Source organism: Hemiscyllium ocellatum, chromosome 17 (genome assembly GCF_020745735.1).
Source record: "Hemiscyllium ocellatum isolate sHemOce1 chromosome 17, sHemOce1.pat.X.cur, whole genome shotgun sequence".
NCBI lineage: Eukaryota > Metazoa > Chordata > Chondrichthyes > Orectolobiformes > Hemiscylliidae > Hemiscyllium > Hemiscyllium ocellatum.
Window position 1 is genome coordinate 40,876,731 of NC_083417.1, and position 17,091 is coordinate 40,893,821.

Genomic DNA, 17,091 nt, shown 5'->3' on the forward strand with positions numbered 1-17,091 from the left:
TTGATTGAAAGAAACTTTTCCCATTGGCAAAAGACTTGAGAATTAGAGGATATAGTCTAAAAACAATTAGCTAAAGAATTACAGACACCGTGATGGAATTTTGCTTAATGCAGCAAGCGGTTAGGATCTGGAATATTGAGAATATGGCTGAGAATATGGTGGAAGGGGATTCAGTCCTGGTCCTTAAAGGGGAATTGAATGAGTATCCAAAGGAAAACACTAGACAGAGGCTGGTGTTGGATGGTTGTTTTTCAGACTGGAGGCCTGTGACCAGTGGAGTGTCACAGGGATCGGTGCTGGGTCCTCTACTTTTTGTCATTTACATAAATGATTTGGATGCGAGCATAAGAGGTACAGTTAGTAAGTTTGCAGATGACACCAAAATTGGAGGTGTAGTGGACAGCAAAGAGGGTTACCTCAGATTACAACAGGATGTGGACCAGATGGGCGAATGGGCTGAGAAGTGGCAGATGGAGTTTAATTCAGATAAATGCGAGGTGCTGCATTTTGGGAAAGCAAATCTCAGCAGGACTTATACACTTAATGGTAAGGTCCGAGGAAATGTTGCTGAACAAAGAGACCTTGGAGTGCCGATTCATAGCTCCTTGAAAGTGGAATCACAGATAGATAGGATAGTGAAGACGGCGTTTAGTATGCTTTCCTTTATTGGTCAGAGTATTGAGTACAGGAGTTGGGAGGTCATGTTACGTCTGTACAGGATATTGGTTAGGCCACTGTTGGAATATTGCGTGAATTCTGGTCTCCTTCCTATTGGAAAGATGTTGTGAAACTTGAAAGGGTTCAGAAAAGGATGTTGCCAGTGTTGGAGGATTTGAGCTATGGGGAGAGGCTGAACAGGCTGGGGCTGTTTTCCCTGGAGCGTTGGAGGCTAAGGGGTGACCTTATAGAGGTTTACAAAAATGTGAGGGGCATGGATAGGATAAATAGACAAAGTCTTTTCCCTGGGGTCGGGGAGTCCAGAACTAGAAGGCATAGGTTTAGGGTGAGAGGGGAAAGATATAAAAGAGACCTCAGGGACAACGTTTTCACACAGAGGGTGGTGCGTATATGGAATGAGCTACTAGAGGAAGTGGTGGAGGCTGGTACAATTGCAACATTTAAGAGGCATTTGGATGGGTAGATGAATAGGAAGGGTTTGGAGAGATATGGGCCGGGTGCTGGCAGGTGGGACTCGATTGGGTTGGGATATCTGGTCAACATGAAGAGGTAGTGCCGAAGTGTCTGTTTCCATGCTGTACATCTCTATGACTCTATGACTTGCAGGACTACAGGGAAAGGATAAAGGAGTACAGTAAGCTAAATGGATCATGCAAAGTGTTGGTACTAACTCCATGGGTTACCTATCTTCCTTCTCTGTTGTAACTATTCTATGATCCTAATCTATGAGCTTATGAATAATGAATGGGCTAAGAGGCGCATTTTACTTTTCAAGGCGATTCCACGTAATATGTTTGGAACTGTTGGCCAGTTTATATTCATTCATAAAATGAGGGCATTGCTGGCTAGATCAGCATGTATTCCCCATTTTTTATTACTCGTGATAAGATTGTGCTAAACCACCTTCTTGAAACACGGCACTCCTTGAGACATGAGTCAAAGCATTTCATCCACTGACAATGAAGGACTAGTCATACAGTTTCAAGTCACGATATTGTGTAGCCTGAAGGGAAATTTTGCAGAACGAGATTTAAACTGAAAGTGATAATAGCTTTGCTTTGCTACATGGTGAATAGAAGCATTGAAAATCTCAAGACAAGATGCGGTATTGATACGTCTAGATCACCATCCATAATAATGAAATGTTTCATTCAACTTCATTTATATACAACTTCATTTTTATAGAACCTCTTTGATCATAACTGTCCAAGATATTTCACAGGAGTATTGCAAAAATAAGTTTGACACTAAGCCACAGAAGCTAATAAAGTAAATGAGATGTGGCTTAAGGAACAAGAGGCTGAGAGGTGCTTATGCAGCTGAATGCATGGCAATTAAAGTTGGCAATAGGCCAGAATTGGTCCAGCACAGAAACCCAGTTAGAATGCTTCTAACATGAGATTGCAGGAAAGGTGGGTGCATTCTTTGAAAAGAAGCAGTAGGAAAAGTTATTAGAGACAGGACAGTAGTTTGCAAGGATATTAGGGTCAAATATAGTAGATTGATGGGAAATGATGAAGGTGAGAAAAGGAACCAATAACAATAGCAGCTGACATGTAAGCCAGGAAAGGAGGTTACATGACAAGTAGTTTATGAGAAGAACCAAGGGACTGAGGAGGCGAGATTCATGGACAAGATGAATTTGAACAGACTAAATTGTAAGATGGGAGAACAATCAGAGAAAGTTATGAGTCCATGACTAGGGAAGGGAATAACCTGATGGATGAAGGGAAAGAAAACAGCATTGCAGTTGAATGAATTGTTTCAGTCTTGATGTCAAGGTTTATAAGCTTGTCACATTTGTTCGAGGTGAAGCTGGCGGAGACAGGAGAGAGGGATTTAAGAATGCAATTCATAATGGAAAACAGAAGCTGTGGGTTGTCTTTCCAATCTAGAATGACATTGAACAGTGAGCAGAACCTGATAGGGCATTATGTAGATGAGGCGATAACTAGTGAAACTAATTATCAACTGAAGCTTCATTGCTATTGTACGGAAGATTCGTGTTGAGGTGATGGGAGCATTGCCTTCCTGGAGAGCTAGCAAGAGATTCTCAGCGCCTCCTTGAGAAAGCCAGAGATGAAGAAACCTGCAGATGCTAGAATCCAATGTAGATAAGCAGGAGGCTGGAAGAACACAGCAAGCCAGGCAGCATCAGGAAGTGGAGAAGTCAACGTTTTGAATGTAACCCCTCTTCAGGACTGGGGGTGGGTGTGAAGGGAGTTGTAGATAAAGGGGGGAGAGGGGTTGGGGGAAGGTTTTGGGTGGGGAAAGGGACAGAATGGTGAGGTAGGGATAGGTGAACATAGGTAGAGAGTGCGACCTGATTGGTCAATGGAGGAATGAACCCTTCCTTCCAGCTACCAACCAGATTCATTCCTCCCTGAAAATGTGTTGCTGGAAAATCGCAGCAGGTCAGGCAGCATCCATGGAGCAGGAGATTCAGCGTTTCTTTATTTATATGTCATCCTTTATTTATATGTGAAGAGTCCTTGACATTGATCCAGCTCCCTCAGAGCTTGCTCTCAGAATGAACAAGATTTCTGACTCTCCTGTTCTTATCTGTCAGCCCAGGGCTCCCTGATTAGACCAGATTAACAGTCCCAATTGAGGAATTCATATGAAGCCCACCTGGCTGACCTCATTACAATCACTATCAGACTGTGAAGAGAAATCAGAGTCAATGTTTCGGGACCAGTGATCCTTCTTCAAAATGGTCTGAAGAAATACCTGAAATGTTAACTCTGATTTCTCTCCACAGATGCTGTCAGACCTCCTGACTTTTTCCAGCAGTTCCTATTTTTGTTTCTGATTTCCAGCACTGCAGTTCTTTCAGTTTTTCAATCTAATTACATACCTTCCCTGCTTCCAATCCCACAAACAGAAGTGAAAATTCCACCGTAATGTCAGAAAAATGTCAACCAAGTTTCATGCAGCAAGTTTATTCCTGATTTTATTTTTCTGAGCTGCATATATTTCCTCTAATTACAACAATGAATTGTAATTCTCCAATTGTGTTATTTCATCAGAACAGGTCAATGTATCTGACAATTCTTCAAGATATTGATTCTGTATTAGAAGCATCTAAGTTTTTATGTGAAACATAGTTTCATTTAAAAAATAAAATACATTGCCATTTTATCCAGCCATAAAGATCAAATGTAAAGCCCTAAAGACAGTGGCCTAATATAGTATAAGACGCTGGGAAGTTGTCTCAATATATGAGTTGTCTCAACGTTTTTCATTGGCTTCAATATTAGAGAGGCCGTATTAGCACAGAAATGACTATAAGTTTGTAAATGTGTCAATCTTTAATTTAAGGTATGAGATTTTGTACGTCATTTGTTATGGCAGAATGTTAAACTGTTGATCATCTGAACTGTTAAATGGATTGCTCAAGTTGTACATATCAACTAATTTACAGAAAAAATAAAAATTATCATTGTGCATTTAATGTTATACTCTTTGTGTGATATGCCTTGATATGAATGAATAGATTTAGTTTCTTAACTAATAGTAACAACATAATGCAATCGTAATGTCTACCTTCTGAAAACCATGAATAATTTAGCAATATTTTCTTTTATAAACAGCTCTTTCTGTTTTTATTGCAGACATTAATATCTGGTGCAGTCGTTGAACAGCTTGACTTCCTTCGGATAAGTGATGAAGAGGAGTATGGCCCAGCTTCAATCTTTTATCCAAATAACATATTGTGTTTTTATTTGAAAATGTCTTTCCTTAACAGGATTAATTTGAGAAATCTGTTTTTCAGAATTCCACAGTTTGTAAGTTTTGAGGAGCTGGAATTTCCAAAACATTCAAAAGTGAAGCGGCAATCAAGTGTACCAAATCCTATGGACAATGAGCAACAACCTGAGATAAATTTGCATGACTGGATGTTTGCCCCCACAATGGAAATTCTGGAAAAGCTGTCTGTATGGAAATAAATTACATTTAATGTTCCACTAATACCTTTATTTTCCTCTTTGTCACATCAAAAATATAGTTTGTCTTCATATTGAAGAATATAGACAATTTATATCCATGCAAAATATTGGGAATTCTAAGACATACTGAGGATAGAGCTAGTGGATATCACATGCCATCTCTTTACTAGATTATTGTGCCCAATTCGTGCTGGTTCTCTATTTAATTATCATCAGATTTCAAAAGCCACCCTATTCGTGCTGGTTCTCTATTTAATTATCATCAGATTTCAAAAGCCACCCTATTTTTTTTCACAAACATAATCCATTGTTGTCAACCCTTCCTCCTTTTTACTATTTAAAACTGTTTGTAGATTTTTGTTACAAACATAAAAATTATGAGCAGGAGTAAGCCATTTGATCCCTTAAGCCTGTTCTGCTTTTTCAGTAAGATAGTGGTTGTTCTGATTGTGGCATCAACTCCACTTTCCTGTCCACCCCTGTACCCTTTGACTCCTTTGTCAATTAAGGATCTGTCTAGCTCAATCTTGAAAATATTCAGTGACCTTGCCTCACTATTCTCCAGGAAGAAAGTTCCAAGATTTACAGCCGTCTGGAAGAAGAGGTTTCTCCTCATCTCCATGTTCTTATTTTAAAACTACATCCCCCACATGGGAAAACCTCTTCTCAGGATCATGTATATTTCATTAAAACAATCTCTCATTCATTTAAACTCCAGTGGACGTAGATCTACCATGTCCAATAAATTCTCATTCGATAGCATTACTCCCCTCAATCCTGGGAATCAGTTGAGTGAAAGTTCATCACATACTTTTTTATGCAATTATTTCCTTTCTTAAACAATGTGACAAAAACTGTATACAATACTCCAGATGTGATCTGTCTAAAACTGTATCATGTTCCATTCCCTTGCAATAAACAAAGACATTCCATTTGCCTTCAAAATCGACCTTTCAATTTAGACAACACTTCTTTTCCTGCCAAAGTGGACAAGTTGACATTTTCCCACATTATCCTACATCTGCTAACTGTTTGCATGTTCACTTACCCTATCTATATCCTTTTGCAGATTCCTTATGTTCTCTTAGCAACTTACTTTCCCACATATCTTTGTGCCAAGAGTAAATTTAGCAACTCCGTACTCCGTTTCCTCATCAAGCCATTGATGTATACTTGGAAATCTGAATACACCATATTTACTAGTCTCATTTTATCAACTCTTAGCTTTACATCTTTACAAAAACTCTTCAAAATTTGTGAAACAAAATTCCACTTTAACAAAACCTTTAAAACATAAGCCATGTTGACTGCTTGATTATGATATGCTTTTCTAAATATGCTGCTACCACTTCCTTAAATGTGGATTCCAATAGTTTAGGATGTCAAATTTAGGTTAGATAGACAGCCTGTAATTCTTTGTTTCTGTCTTTCCCTAGCTTAGATATTGCCACATTTGCAATTTTTTTCAAATCATCGAAACTGTTTTTTTAGAAATTTGAGAAGATTGCAACCAATTCAGCTCGTTCTTTTTGTTTCAAAGATATAGAGCTAGGAACTTCATTCATCTTTAATCCTATTAGTTTGTCTTGGGCTTGTTTTTAATTTTATGACAATGTTTATTTTAAGTTCCTTCCTCTCATTTTGTTAAGTTGGGTATTTACTACAACGACTACTACTACGTTGTCAGCAACATATAGTCTTTAAAGTCTGGTTGAAGATTTGTAGCTCGGGTGTCCGCTGGAAGTTTTTGCTGCAAACGTTTCGTTCCCTGGCTAGGGAACATCATCAGTGCTATTGGAGCCTCCTGTGAAGCGCTGCTTTGATGTTTCTTCCGGTATTTATAGTGGTTTGTTCTTGCCGCTTCCGGGTGTCAGTTTCAGCTGTAGTAGTTTGTATGTGGGGTCCAGGTCGATGTGTCTGTTGATGGATGTTCTTGCCGTTTCCGTGTGTCAGTTTCAGCTGTAGTGGTTTGTATATTGGGTCCAGGTCCATGTGTCTGTTAATGGAGTTAGTGGATGAATGCCATGCCTCTAGGAATTCCCTGGCTGTTCTCTGTCTGGCTTGTCCTATGATGGTAGTGTTTTCCCAGTCAAATTCATGTTCCTGGTTGTCTGAGTGTATGGCTACTAGGGATAGCTGGTCGTGTCGTTTTGTGGCTAGCTGATGTTCATGGATGCGGATTGTTAGCTGTCTTCCTGTTTGTCCTATATAGTGTTTTGTGCAGTCCTTGCATGGTATTTTATAAACTACATTAGTTTGGCTCGTGCTGGCTATTGGGTCCTTTGTTCTAGTGAGTTGTTGTCTGAGTGTGGAAGTTGGCTTGTGTGCTGTTATGAGTCCTAAGGGTCGCAGTAGTCTGGCTGTCAGTTCTGAGACGCTCCTGACGTATGGTAGTGTGGCTAGTCCTTTTGGTTGTGGCATGTCCTTGTTCCGTGGTCTATCTCTTAGGCATCTGGTGATAAAGTTGCGTGGGTATCCGTTTTTGGCGAATACCTTGTATAGGTGTTCCTCTTCCTCTTTTCGCAGTTCTGGTGTACTGCAGTGTGTTGTGGCTCTTTTGAATAGTGTCCTGATGCAGCTTCGTTTGTGTGTGTTGGGGTGGTTACTTTCATAGTTTAGGACTTGGTCTGTGTGTGTTGGTTTCCTGTGTACCCTTGTGGTGAATTCTCCGTTGGGTGTTCTCTCTACTAACACGTCTAGGAATGGGAGTTGGCTATCCTTTTCCTCTTCTCTCGTGAATCGTATTCCTGTGAGTGTGGCGTTGATGATTCGGTGTGTTTTTTCTATTTCTGTGTTTTTGATGATTACAAAGGTGTCATCTACGTATCTGATCCAGAGTTTGGGTTGGATTTGTGGTAGGGCTGTATGTTCTAACCTTTGCATAACTGCCTCTGCTATGAGTCCCGAGATTGGTGATCCCATGGGTGTTCTGTTGATTTGTTCGTATATCTGATTGTTGAATGTAAAGTGTGTGGTGAGGCACAGGTCTAGTAGTTTAAGTATGCCGTCCTTGTTGATAGGTTCGGCCTCCTGTGTTCTGTTATGTATGTCCAGTAGGTTGGCTATTGTTTCTCTGGCTAGGGTTTTGTCAATTGATGTGAACAGTGCCGTCACGTCGAATGATACCATGGTTTCTTCTTTGTCTATGTGTGTATTCCTGATGATGTCCAAGAATTCCTGTGTTGATTGTATGGAGTGTTTGGATCCGCTGACTAGGTGTTTCAGTTTTTGTTGTAGTTCTTTGGCCAGTTTGTATGCTGGTGTCCCTGGTAGTGATACTATGGGTCTGAGTGGGATGTCTGGTTTGTGTACTTTGGGTAGTCCGTAGAATCTGGGGGTGTTGTTGCTTTCCGGTTTCATTCTTTGCTGGTCCGCTTTGGTTATCTGTCCGTTTTTTTGTAGATTCCTTAGTGTATTATTCTATTGGTGAGTTGTGGTGTGGGGTCGGAACCACCCCAACACACACAAACGAAGCTGCATCAGGACACTATTCAAAAGAGCCACAACACACTGCAGTACACCAGAACTGCGAAAAGAGGAAGAGGAACACCTATACAAGGTATTCGCCAAAAACGGATACCCACGCAACTTTATCACCAGATGCCTAAGAGATAGACCACGGAACAAGGACATGCCACAACCAAAAGGACTAGCCACACTACCATACGTCAGGAGCGTCTCAGAACTGACAGCCAGACTACTGCGACCCTTAGGACTCATAACAGCACACAAGCCAACTTCCACACTCAGACAACAACTCACTAGAACAAAGGACCCAATAGCCAGCACGAGCCAAACTAATGTAGTTTATAAAATACCATGCAAGGACTGCACAAAACACTATATAGGACAAACAGGAAGACAGCTAACAATCCGCATCCATGAACATCAGCTAGCCACAAAACGACACGACCAGCTATCCCTAGTAGCCATACACTCAGACAACCAGGAACATGAATTTGACTGGGAAAACACTACCATCATAGGACAAGCCAGACAGAGAACAGCCAGGGAATTCCTAGAGGCATGGCATTCATCCACTAACTCCATTAACAGACACATGGACCTGGACCCAATATACAAACCACTACAGCTGAAACTGACACCCGGAAACGGCAAGAACATCCATCAACAGACACATCGACCTGGACCCCACATACAAACTACTACAGCTGAAACTGACACCCGGAAGCGGCAAGAACAAACCACTATAAATACCGGAAGAAACATCAAAGCAGCGCTTCACAGGAGGCTCCAATAGCACTGATGATGTTCCCTAGCCAGGGAACGAAACGTTTGCAGCAAAAACTTCCAGCTCGGCGAACAGAACCACAACAACATATAGTCTGCAGTAATGTGCTAATATAAACATAAGATCATGTGTTTATTCCCATTTATGTTGAATGACTTTCACATCCTTATCACTGTTAAAATCCAATTTGCCTAGTTTGATAACAGGGAGCTCTATAGACACAAATCATTTAATACTAAATATTGTTATGTTTTTAAACATTAATATTTTTGCAGTTTTGATTTAAATAACAAGGGGAATATTTACAAGTTTAATTAGTAACTTGATAAAATAATAGAACTATAGTTTATACTTAAACATTTTAAAATGCAACATGTATCCTCTCTACATCTGTTAAATGTTTTTATTCCTATTTGTTTCCATACATTTTCTGAGTAAACTGTTCAGAATGTACTCCAAGAAAGTATGTTAAAAATGTCAACATCATTAGATAATAAAATATGCTACAGTTTCACTTCGATTCTAGATACAAACCCTGAAGTAAATTTCACTTGATTTTTAAAACATATTTCAGTGAAACTAATATTGTCTACTGACCACTAGAAGTTTTTCTTTTGTATTTCTACATGTGTTTATTTAGGATGGCCTCTCCCTTGTCAGTGAAGCTATACTCTTGAGTATTTTGCTGAAACGAGAAGGGTCTCATTTCATTACAGCAGAAGGTGGGTTTATTACATTGTCGAAGAGTGATGAAAATTTTTCTAACTGCATAATTTCCAGTTCTTAACAAATTTGTCTTATTTATGTGTAATATATTCAAGGTTTGCCTAAACATTTGTAGCTGATTGTCATAGTTGCGGGTATGTCCGCCGAGCTGGGAAGTTGAATTGCAGACATTTCATCCCCCATCTAGGTGGTATCCTCAGGGCTTTGGAGCATCCTCTGATAAGCTAAACAGAGGACAGCCAGAAAATTTCTAGAAGCATGGCACTCATTCATGGACCCCATCAACAAACACATAGACCTAGACCCAATATACCGGCCACTACAATGAACATCCGGAAGCAGCAGGAATAGAACCAAATAAATTCCAGAAGACGCAGTTAAGCAACGCTTCGCAAGAGGCTCCAAAACACTGAAAATGTCACCTAGAGAGGGGGCGAAATGTCTACAAATCAACTTCCCAGCTCGGCAAACATTCCCACAGCTACGACAATGTACAATCTAAATCTTACTCTTGATTTTAAGTACTAATCCTGAAACCATAGGCAAGGGTCCAACTGTTGCATGGACTGCTTGGCTATCAGGTGCAGTGATGATTTATGTTGGGGCCCATCTGGGACTACTGTGAAAGAACACATGGTGTGGCAGTACTGAAGAGAGAGGGTTAGGCCAGAGCCTGGAGAAAACGTTGTCAGCAGGGGATCCAGCAAACACAAGAGAATGAAAAGCAGGATTGGAAGCAAAATCAAAAATTCAACAAGGTGGGCATTTTAAGTAAAGAGGGTCATCAGGAGTCAGGAAACTAATGCTTTAAATGTAATTTTTGCTGTCATGTTAATTTAAGCTTCAATTACTGCAGCTTTCATCTGAAAAGGACGAATGCAGCACAGTTTTGTAGTTGAAACCAAGGAAGATTGCATATTTACAGTCACTTTCATGAAAAGCAGTTTTTAAATTTCAGTTGCTATCCCATTTTCGAATATAGTGTTGAAAAGCATTATGCTTGGAATTTTAAAATAATTGCTCTATTCAGTGAAACAAAAAACACTTAATATGATTTGTTATTTAATGAAGCTTCCAGATATATGCCACTCTAAAGCTGTTGAGACTTTTATTGTTTTCGCAGGCAAATTGTAGATTTTATTCAATTTTACAAAATGTAGAACTCAAAACTCTGCTTGATTGCATGGTAATTTATTTAGTCTCTCTTGATAGCTACTCCACAGATAACATTCCTCCAGTTTGCACATATTTATATAACATATGCCTATAGAAGCATTTGGAATTAAATAATATTTTGAATAGACCCAGATAATGCGATGTCTAATTGTCCAATGTAAATGATACACAGGATTGCTGCAGGCTGCTTATAATAAGCATTCCTTTGAAAAACATTATGTTTGATACATACAAGGAAACTTGTCCCTCTCTTCTATAGGACACATAGAGATCAAAACTCTAATCTTGGAAAATAGTGTTGGGAAGCTGTAGCTCTTCTGGGTTTTATAAGTTCTGTTTCTTCTTTCACTTTGATTTATATAGTGCTCCTAAAATAGAAAAATGTCTCTAGATACTTCCCAGATGAAAAGAAAAATGGATAATGAGGCTTTAGAGTCATAGAGATGTAAAGCACGGAAACAAATCCTTTGGTCCAACTTGTCCATCCCAACCACATTTCCTAACCTAATCTACTCACTTGGCCCATATCCCTCTGAACCCTTCCTATTCATATACCCATCCAGGTGCCTTTTAAATGTTGTAATTGTACCAGCCTCCACCACTTTGTCTGGCAGCTCAATCTATACACGCACCACCCTCTGCGTGAAAAAGTTGCCCCTGAGGTTCTTTTTATATTTTTCCCTTCTCATCCTAAACAGATGCCCTCTAATTCTGGACTCCCCCACCCCAGGGAAAGTACCTTGTCTGTTTACTCAATCCACGCCCCTCATGATTTTATGAACCTCTCTAAGGCCACCCCTCAGCCTCCAACGCTGCAGGGAAAACAGCCCCAGTCTATTCAGCCTCTTGCTATAGCGGAAAGTTGGGAGAGGAAATTAAAGTTTGGTCCCAGAGTTGGATGTTAAGGAAGAGATAAAGAATGCAGACTGAGTTAGAGGATTTGGGAATGAGATACCTAAACTCTCTGTTCATTAATAGAGCACCAGCAGGTTGCAAAGACTGCTGTAGTTCATATATGTCGCCGGACTCATGTTGGAAAAGGACTATAAGGACTATAACTTGTGTATTATATAGACACTTCTTTTATTCTCATTCTGGACTTTTAAACCCTATATTCCCATGTTAATTTTTCTTTAATTATATCAATTCTGTGACAACACTTAAAGTATCTGTACCTAGGTACCCTGTACCTTAGATGGTGCTGCGAAGTGCCATGACAAACTTTTCACTGCACTCATTTGAGTGTGCGTGACAATGAAGGTTATTCAATGTTGAAGAACTGTATATTTTTATTATTTTCTGTACAGAAATAACAATGACAGTTTTCTGTAAGCTTATGCTGATTTACAGTTGTTTTACACTCAATTTCCACTCAAATTTGTCAAAATATTGAATTCATACCATTCATTAGGGTAAGGTCAGTAAAACATCTAGTTACAACTAAGATAGCAAAATGAAGCACCAAAGGAATGTGACAAATTTTTCAAGGAGTATTCCATTTTTTTTGTAATATCGCCAGGGAATTAATTTTTCCTTTGCATTGTGGTGAAATTCATTCTTGAAAATCGCAGATTCTGGTTGTATATTTCTTGCTTCATTTTATCTTTTTCTGACCTTTGTAGCCTTGATGTTGTTCAGCTGTGGATGGCAATGAACAGAGACCATCATTCTGTTGGTTTTAGAGACATTGATGCTGCTCAATCGCACAATTTAGATTAAAATAGAAAATTGTAGAAACACTGTAGATTTTAACCTTTACAATTCCTTTGGTGTGCAGTTATCAATCAACATAACAAATTATCATTCAGAGTTACAAAAGGATGCATTATTAAAATGACACATGTATAATTTGGAGCGCAGTATGGGATTATACAATGCAATTAGATGCATGCCAGAGAGACATGAAACCAGACACTGTTAAAAAAACACTTCTGTTTCCATGGCTTCATTATTGTACAAAAGACCAGCAGGAAGGAAAAATTCAGAAAGAAAATCACTCTCGTTATTGTTAGAGTAATAGTAGTTTTCTGTGCACTGTTTCAAATACAATTTATTTCAAACCAGTAGTTTTTTTGTGTAGAGGAAAATGATTTGCTCCGCAGTACTTGCATATTGCTGATATTACTTATGAGTTGAAAACACATGTTTTATCATGTTTCCTTCTTATAAGTCAATCTGGTGTTGTATTGTTTTTAATGCTTGCCATAACTCCTAATGTTGTATGAGAAATTAACCCATAAAATGTTGAAATAGCACTAGTCACAGCAAGCGAAATGTTTGACCTATTCCTCACCTTTTTAACTTGTTATTAATTACAATTTGTTTGAAATGGAAATCGACAATGGTCCATTACTTTAATGGCACATACGGAACTTATTTAACCAAAAGGTTTAGGGATACAGAAAGAAATAGAGGAACAACAGGAAAGGACACCATATAAATTATAGTTAAATTGGATACAAATTCAGAAAGGGAGTGCACATAATCTCTACTCCCCTCAGAGCATGATCAAAGAACTTCTGAATTATACCTAAATTATATCTTAACAGAGATGTTTAACATGTAGAAAGTATACTCATAGTTACTATCTTAATAAACATGGCAGCCAGTTTAAAGTATCAAATTCGCACGGCCAGTACTAAGATATACAATCAAATTATTAATTTTTTGCTGTAGAGGTCATAGTAAGCAAAATCCTATAGGAGCCTTAATGATTTGAGTTATGTTGAGAATTCAGGTAGAATTACGTGAGAATTTTGACAACGCTTATCTTTATGTTGGGAGCACCTCATTGCATTTATCATGCATCTGCCAGCTGTTGAGGTGAGTTTTACACTCGACAGCACAAGTTACCTATTAAGGGGGATTATTGCTTGTTAACTACCCTAATAGTGGCTTATTGCACCTCATTCATATGCAACTTCCTTTCTTACGAACTGCACAGATAAAATTAGATGCCAAGAATTCTTAACATGAAAGTCAGAGCTGGTACCTGGTGGTTTCAGCTCACTGCTTACTCCAGAAGGACATACATGCTGGAAATGGTCTCAACATCTCAGGGCACGTACCATGGCCATTGGCCAGATGCACTTCATGTCCACACACATTGGGATTTGACATGTGCCACCCTCCAAGAAATCACAAGAACATCTCTGATGCACTTACAGTAAGCTTCTGCACTTCAATGCAGCACTGACCACAATCATGATAATGCTGCAGCATGGACACTGTGTACTCAGGCACACATACTCAGCTCATGGACTGCACCAGGCTATGTCACTAGACTCTTTGCTTGCTGTCAGAACACTGGCCTGCTCTGTGCCTCCCTGAATGCTCAAAGCATCCCACTCTTCCTTGCTTTCCCATGCCTTGCCCCCTCAGCCTGAGTTACCAAGCTTACACAATTGCTGTATTGCTGTAGGGATTAGAGACACAAATCCAGATTTGTTTGTCATGGTTGTGAGCAGTCCTCCGATCAAGGAAGGACTGTGGTCAGGTGCTCCAAATATAATAAGTCAAAGGCAGTCTCCACATCAGTTCAGGGGTTTGGACTCAGTTAGTTAAACACTCAGGATGGTCAGTGTCAAGATTCTCTCCACATGGTGGATGAGGAGCCAAATGTTGAGAAGCCCACCAGCCATCTTGAATCTTTCTGCCTAACTGTGGGCTGCTTTTCTCCTGACATGAGACAGAGACAAGTATTAAGTGAGATGAAAGTGGGTGCATGGCTGTTACGTTTAATGCAGGTTTGGGGGGGGGGTGCACTGATTGAGTATGTTGTGCAGAGGACATGTATGGTGAGTGGTGTTGTGGGATTGGGGTGCTGACAACAAGCGAGTGAAGATGTTGCAGGCAATTGTGAGCTTGTGTTTTGTGGGAGGTCGATAAATTATCAGAGATATTGTGAGTAAGGTGCAGAGAGAAATGGGGGCACTTGAGCTGACAGAGTGAAGAAGGATATCCCAGCAGTGGGGAGTTGTTCCTGAAACAATGCATGGTGAAATGGGGCTAAAACTGGAATAGAGGGATGCTATGGGCCGGGGAAGGTAGTTAATCCGGCGAGTTTGCTAAGACGTGGCAAGAGATCTTACTAGACTTGTGATGAGAAGCCCTACAAAACGTTTGATGCATTTGACTCTTAGCTGAGAAAATGTAAGACAAGACAGTTTATAATATGGAAAAAAGACTATTTACCTCATTTGATCTTTGCTTTTGTATGAGTTACATAGCAAAATTCATACAGCCATATCCTTCTATTTCTTTGCTGGTGTTTCTGTTAAGATATAATTCTATGATTGTGCTCTGAGGGTAGCAGAGATAATATGTACTGCCCCTTGTGCTGAAATCATAAAGACATCAGGAATGCTATGTTTATTCATCCTTTTAAAAGTGTTGATTTAACTATGGAAGCTTTTGAACTTGGTACGTATATGACATTGTTGCTCATTATAGGCGATCATTTCTTTTGTTTTGGTCCTGTATGATTAGCCTTAAAACTAAGTATAGCTATCTATACTTAAAGTGGTTTGTAGTTTAATCAATATTTCTGACAAATAATACCCATACTTGAGTGTCAGCCGTTCTAATTGGATCACAGTATAAATTAATTATTAATATCAAACTTTAACATTTACAATAACTGTGAATGCATGTGGCTGTTGGTAAGATTCATATAATAGTTGAATCAGTCGATTATGTGATCTGCATTCCTGTAACAATGTATTAATAGTAGGGGGTTTGCCAGAGTGCAATTCTTGTATTCATTATAATGTTTTAATGGATGAAAATAATTTGCTAGCACTGTTCTATGTTGCACTTCCACATATATGCCAGACTGTGCTGAGTTCAAAGTTATTTTATGTGGAAATTACTTAATCTTAGAAAATTCGTGGAACATCGCACCTGAATTCCAAATTGGTTTTGCTTTCAGCAGTTTTGATTTTATTCCTTTAAATTATCTAAACTTTTTTTCCAAGTTAAACTGTACATCCTATTAAAAATGGTGTTCTGTTTTCAGGGACTGTTGTAGATCGTTTGGAAAGAGTTTATCAACGTTCAGGCAGAAAGAAACACTGGTCTGTATAGTCCTGTTTGTTTTCCTGTATTTCTCTATGTATTACTGTGTGTCAAGTTTCCATGATTGATATTTCAGATATTTAAAATAAGAATGCTTATTGTCCCAAGGCTTGTGAAGGTTTGTAGCTCAGGTTGAGGTTTAGGGGAGAGGTTTGCTCGCTGAGCTGTAGGTTTCATATCCAGACGTTTCATTACCTGGCTAGGTAACATCATCAGTGGTGACCTCCAAGTGAAGCGAAGCTATTGTCTCCTGCTTTCTATTTATATCTTTCTCCTGGATGGGGTTCCTGGGGTTTGTGGTGATGTCATTTCCTGTTCGTTTTCTGAGGGGTTGATAGATGGTATCCAGATCTATATGCTTGTTTATGGTATTGTGGATGGAGTATCAGGCCTCTAGGAATTCTCTGGCATGTCTTTGCTTAGCCTGTCCCAGGATAAATGTGTTGTCCCAGTCAAAATGGTGGTTTTTTTCATCCGTGTGTAGGGCTATGAGGGAGAGGGGGTCGTGTCTTTTTGTGGCTAGCTGGTGTTCATGTATCCTGGTATCGAAATCCTAGTAGCACACAAACCCACCAATACTCTCAAACAAAAACTAACAAACTTAAAAGACCCAGCACAACCCATGGACAAAACCAACATCATCTATAAAATTCCATGCAAGGACTGTCACAAACACTATGTAGGACAAACAGGAAGAAAGTTAGCCACCAGGATACATGAACACCAGCTAGCCACAAAAAGACACGAACCCCTCTCCCTCATAGCCCTACATATGGATGAAAAAAAAACCCATTTCGACTGGGACAACACATCTATCCTGGGACAGGCTAAGCAAAGACATGCCAGAGAATTCCTAGAGGCCTGGCACTCCAATCACAACGCCATAAACAAGCACATAGATCTAGATACCATCTATCAACCCCTCAGAAAACGAACAGGAAATGACATCACCACAAACCCCAGGACCCCCATCCAGGAGAAAGATATAAATAGAAAGCAGGAGACAACAGCTTCGCTTCACTTGGAGGTTGCCACTGACGATGTTACCTAGCCAGGTAATGAAACGTCTGGATATCAAACCTACGTACTAAATGCTTATTGTATTATTTGAATCATGGAACATACAGTAGAGACGGATTAATCAACCTTGAAAGCCTTTGCTGGAATTAATTGTATGTTGCAGCACCATTAATCTAGGACTGTATATTGCTTAACCCACTTTCTTTTCAATTA

At 39.4% G+C, this 17,091-nt stretch overlaps 1 protein-coding gene across 4 annotated transcripts in view; it reads left to right on the plus strand.

Moving 5' to 3' along the window:
* The window catches only part of phkb (phosphorylase kinase, beta), a 262,162-nt gene that overhangs the window by 206,328 nt on the left and 38,743 nt on the right, over positions 1–17,091 (plus strand). For all 4 annotated transcript variants that reach the window (XM_060838109.1, XM_060838108.1, XM_060838110.1 and 1 more), the window contains 4 exons: positions 4,293–4,354; positions 4,454–4,616; positions 9,521–9,602; positions 15,800–15,857. In XM_060838109.1, coding sequence (XP_060694092.1) covers positions 4,293–4,354; positions 4,454–4,616; positions 9,521–9,602; positions 15,800–15,857 — 365 coding nt within the window. The remainder of the gene's footprint in view (positions 1–4,292; positions 4,355–4,453; positions 4,617–9,520; positions 9,603–15,799; positions 15,858–17,091) is intronic.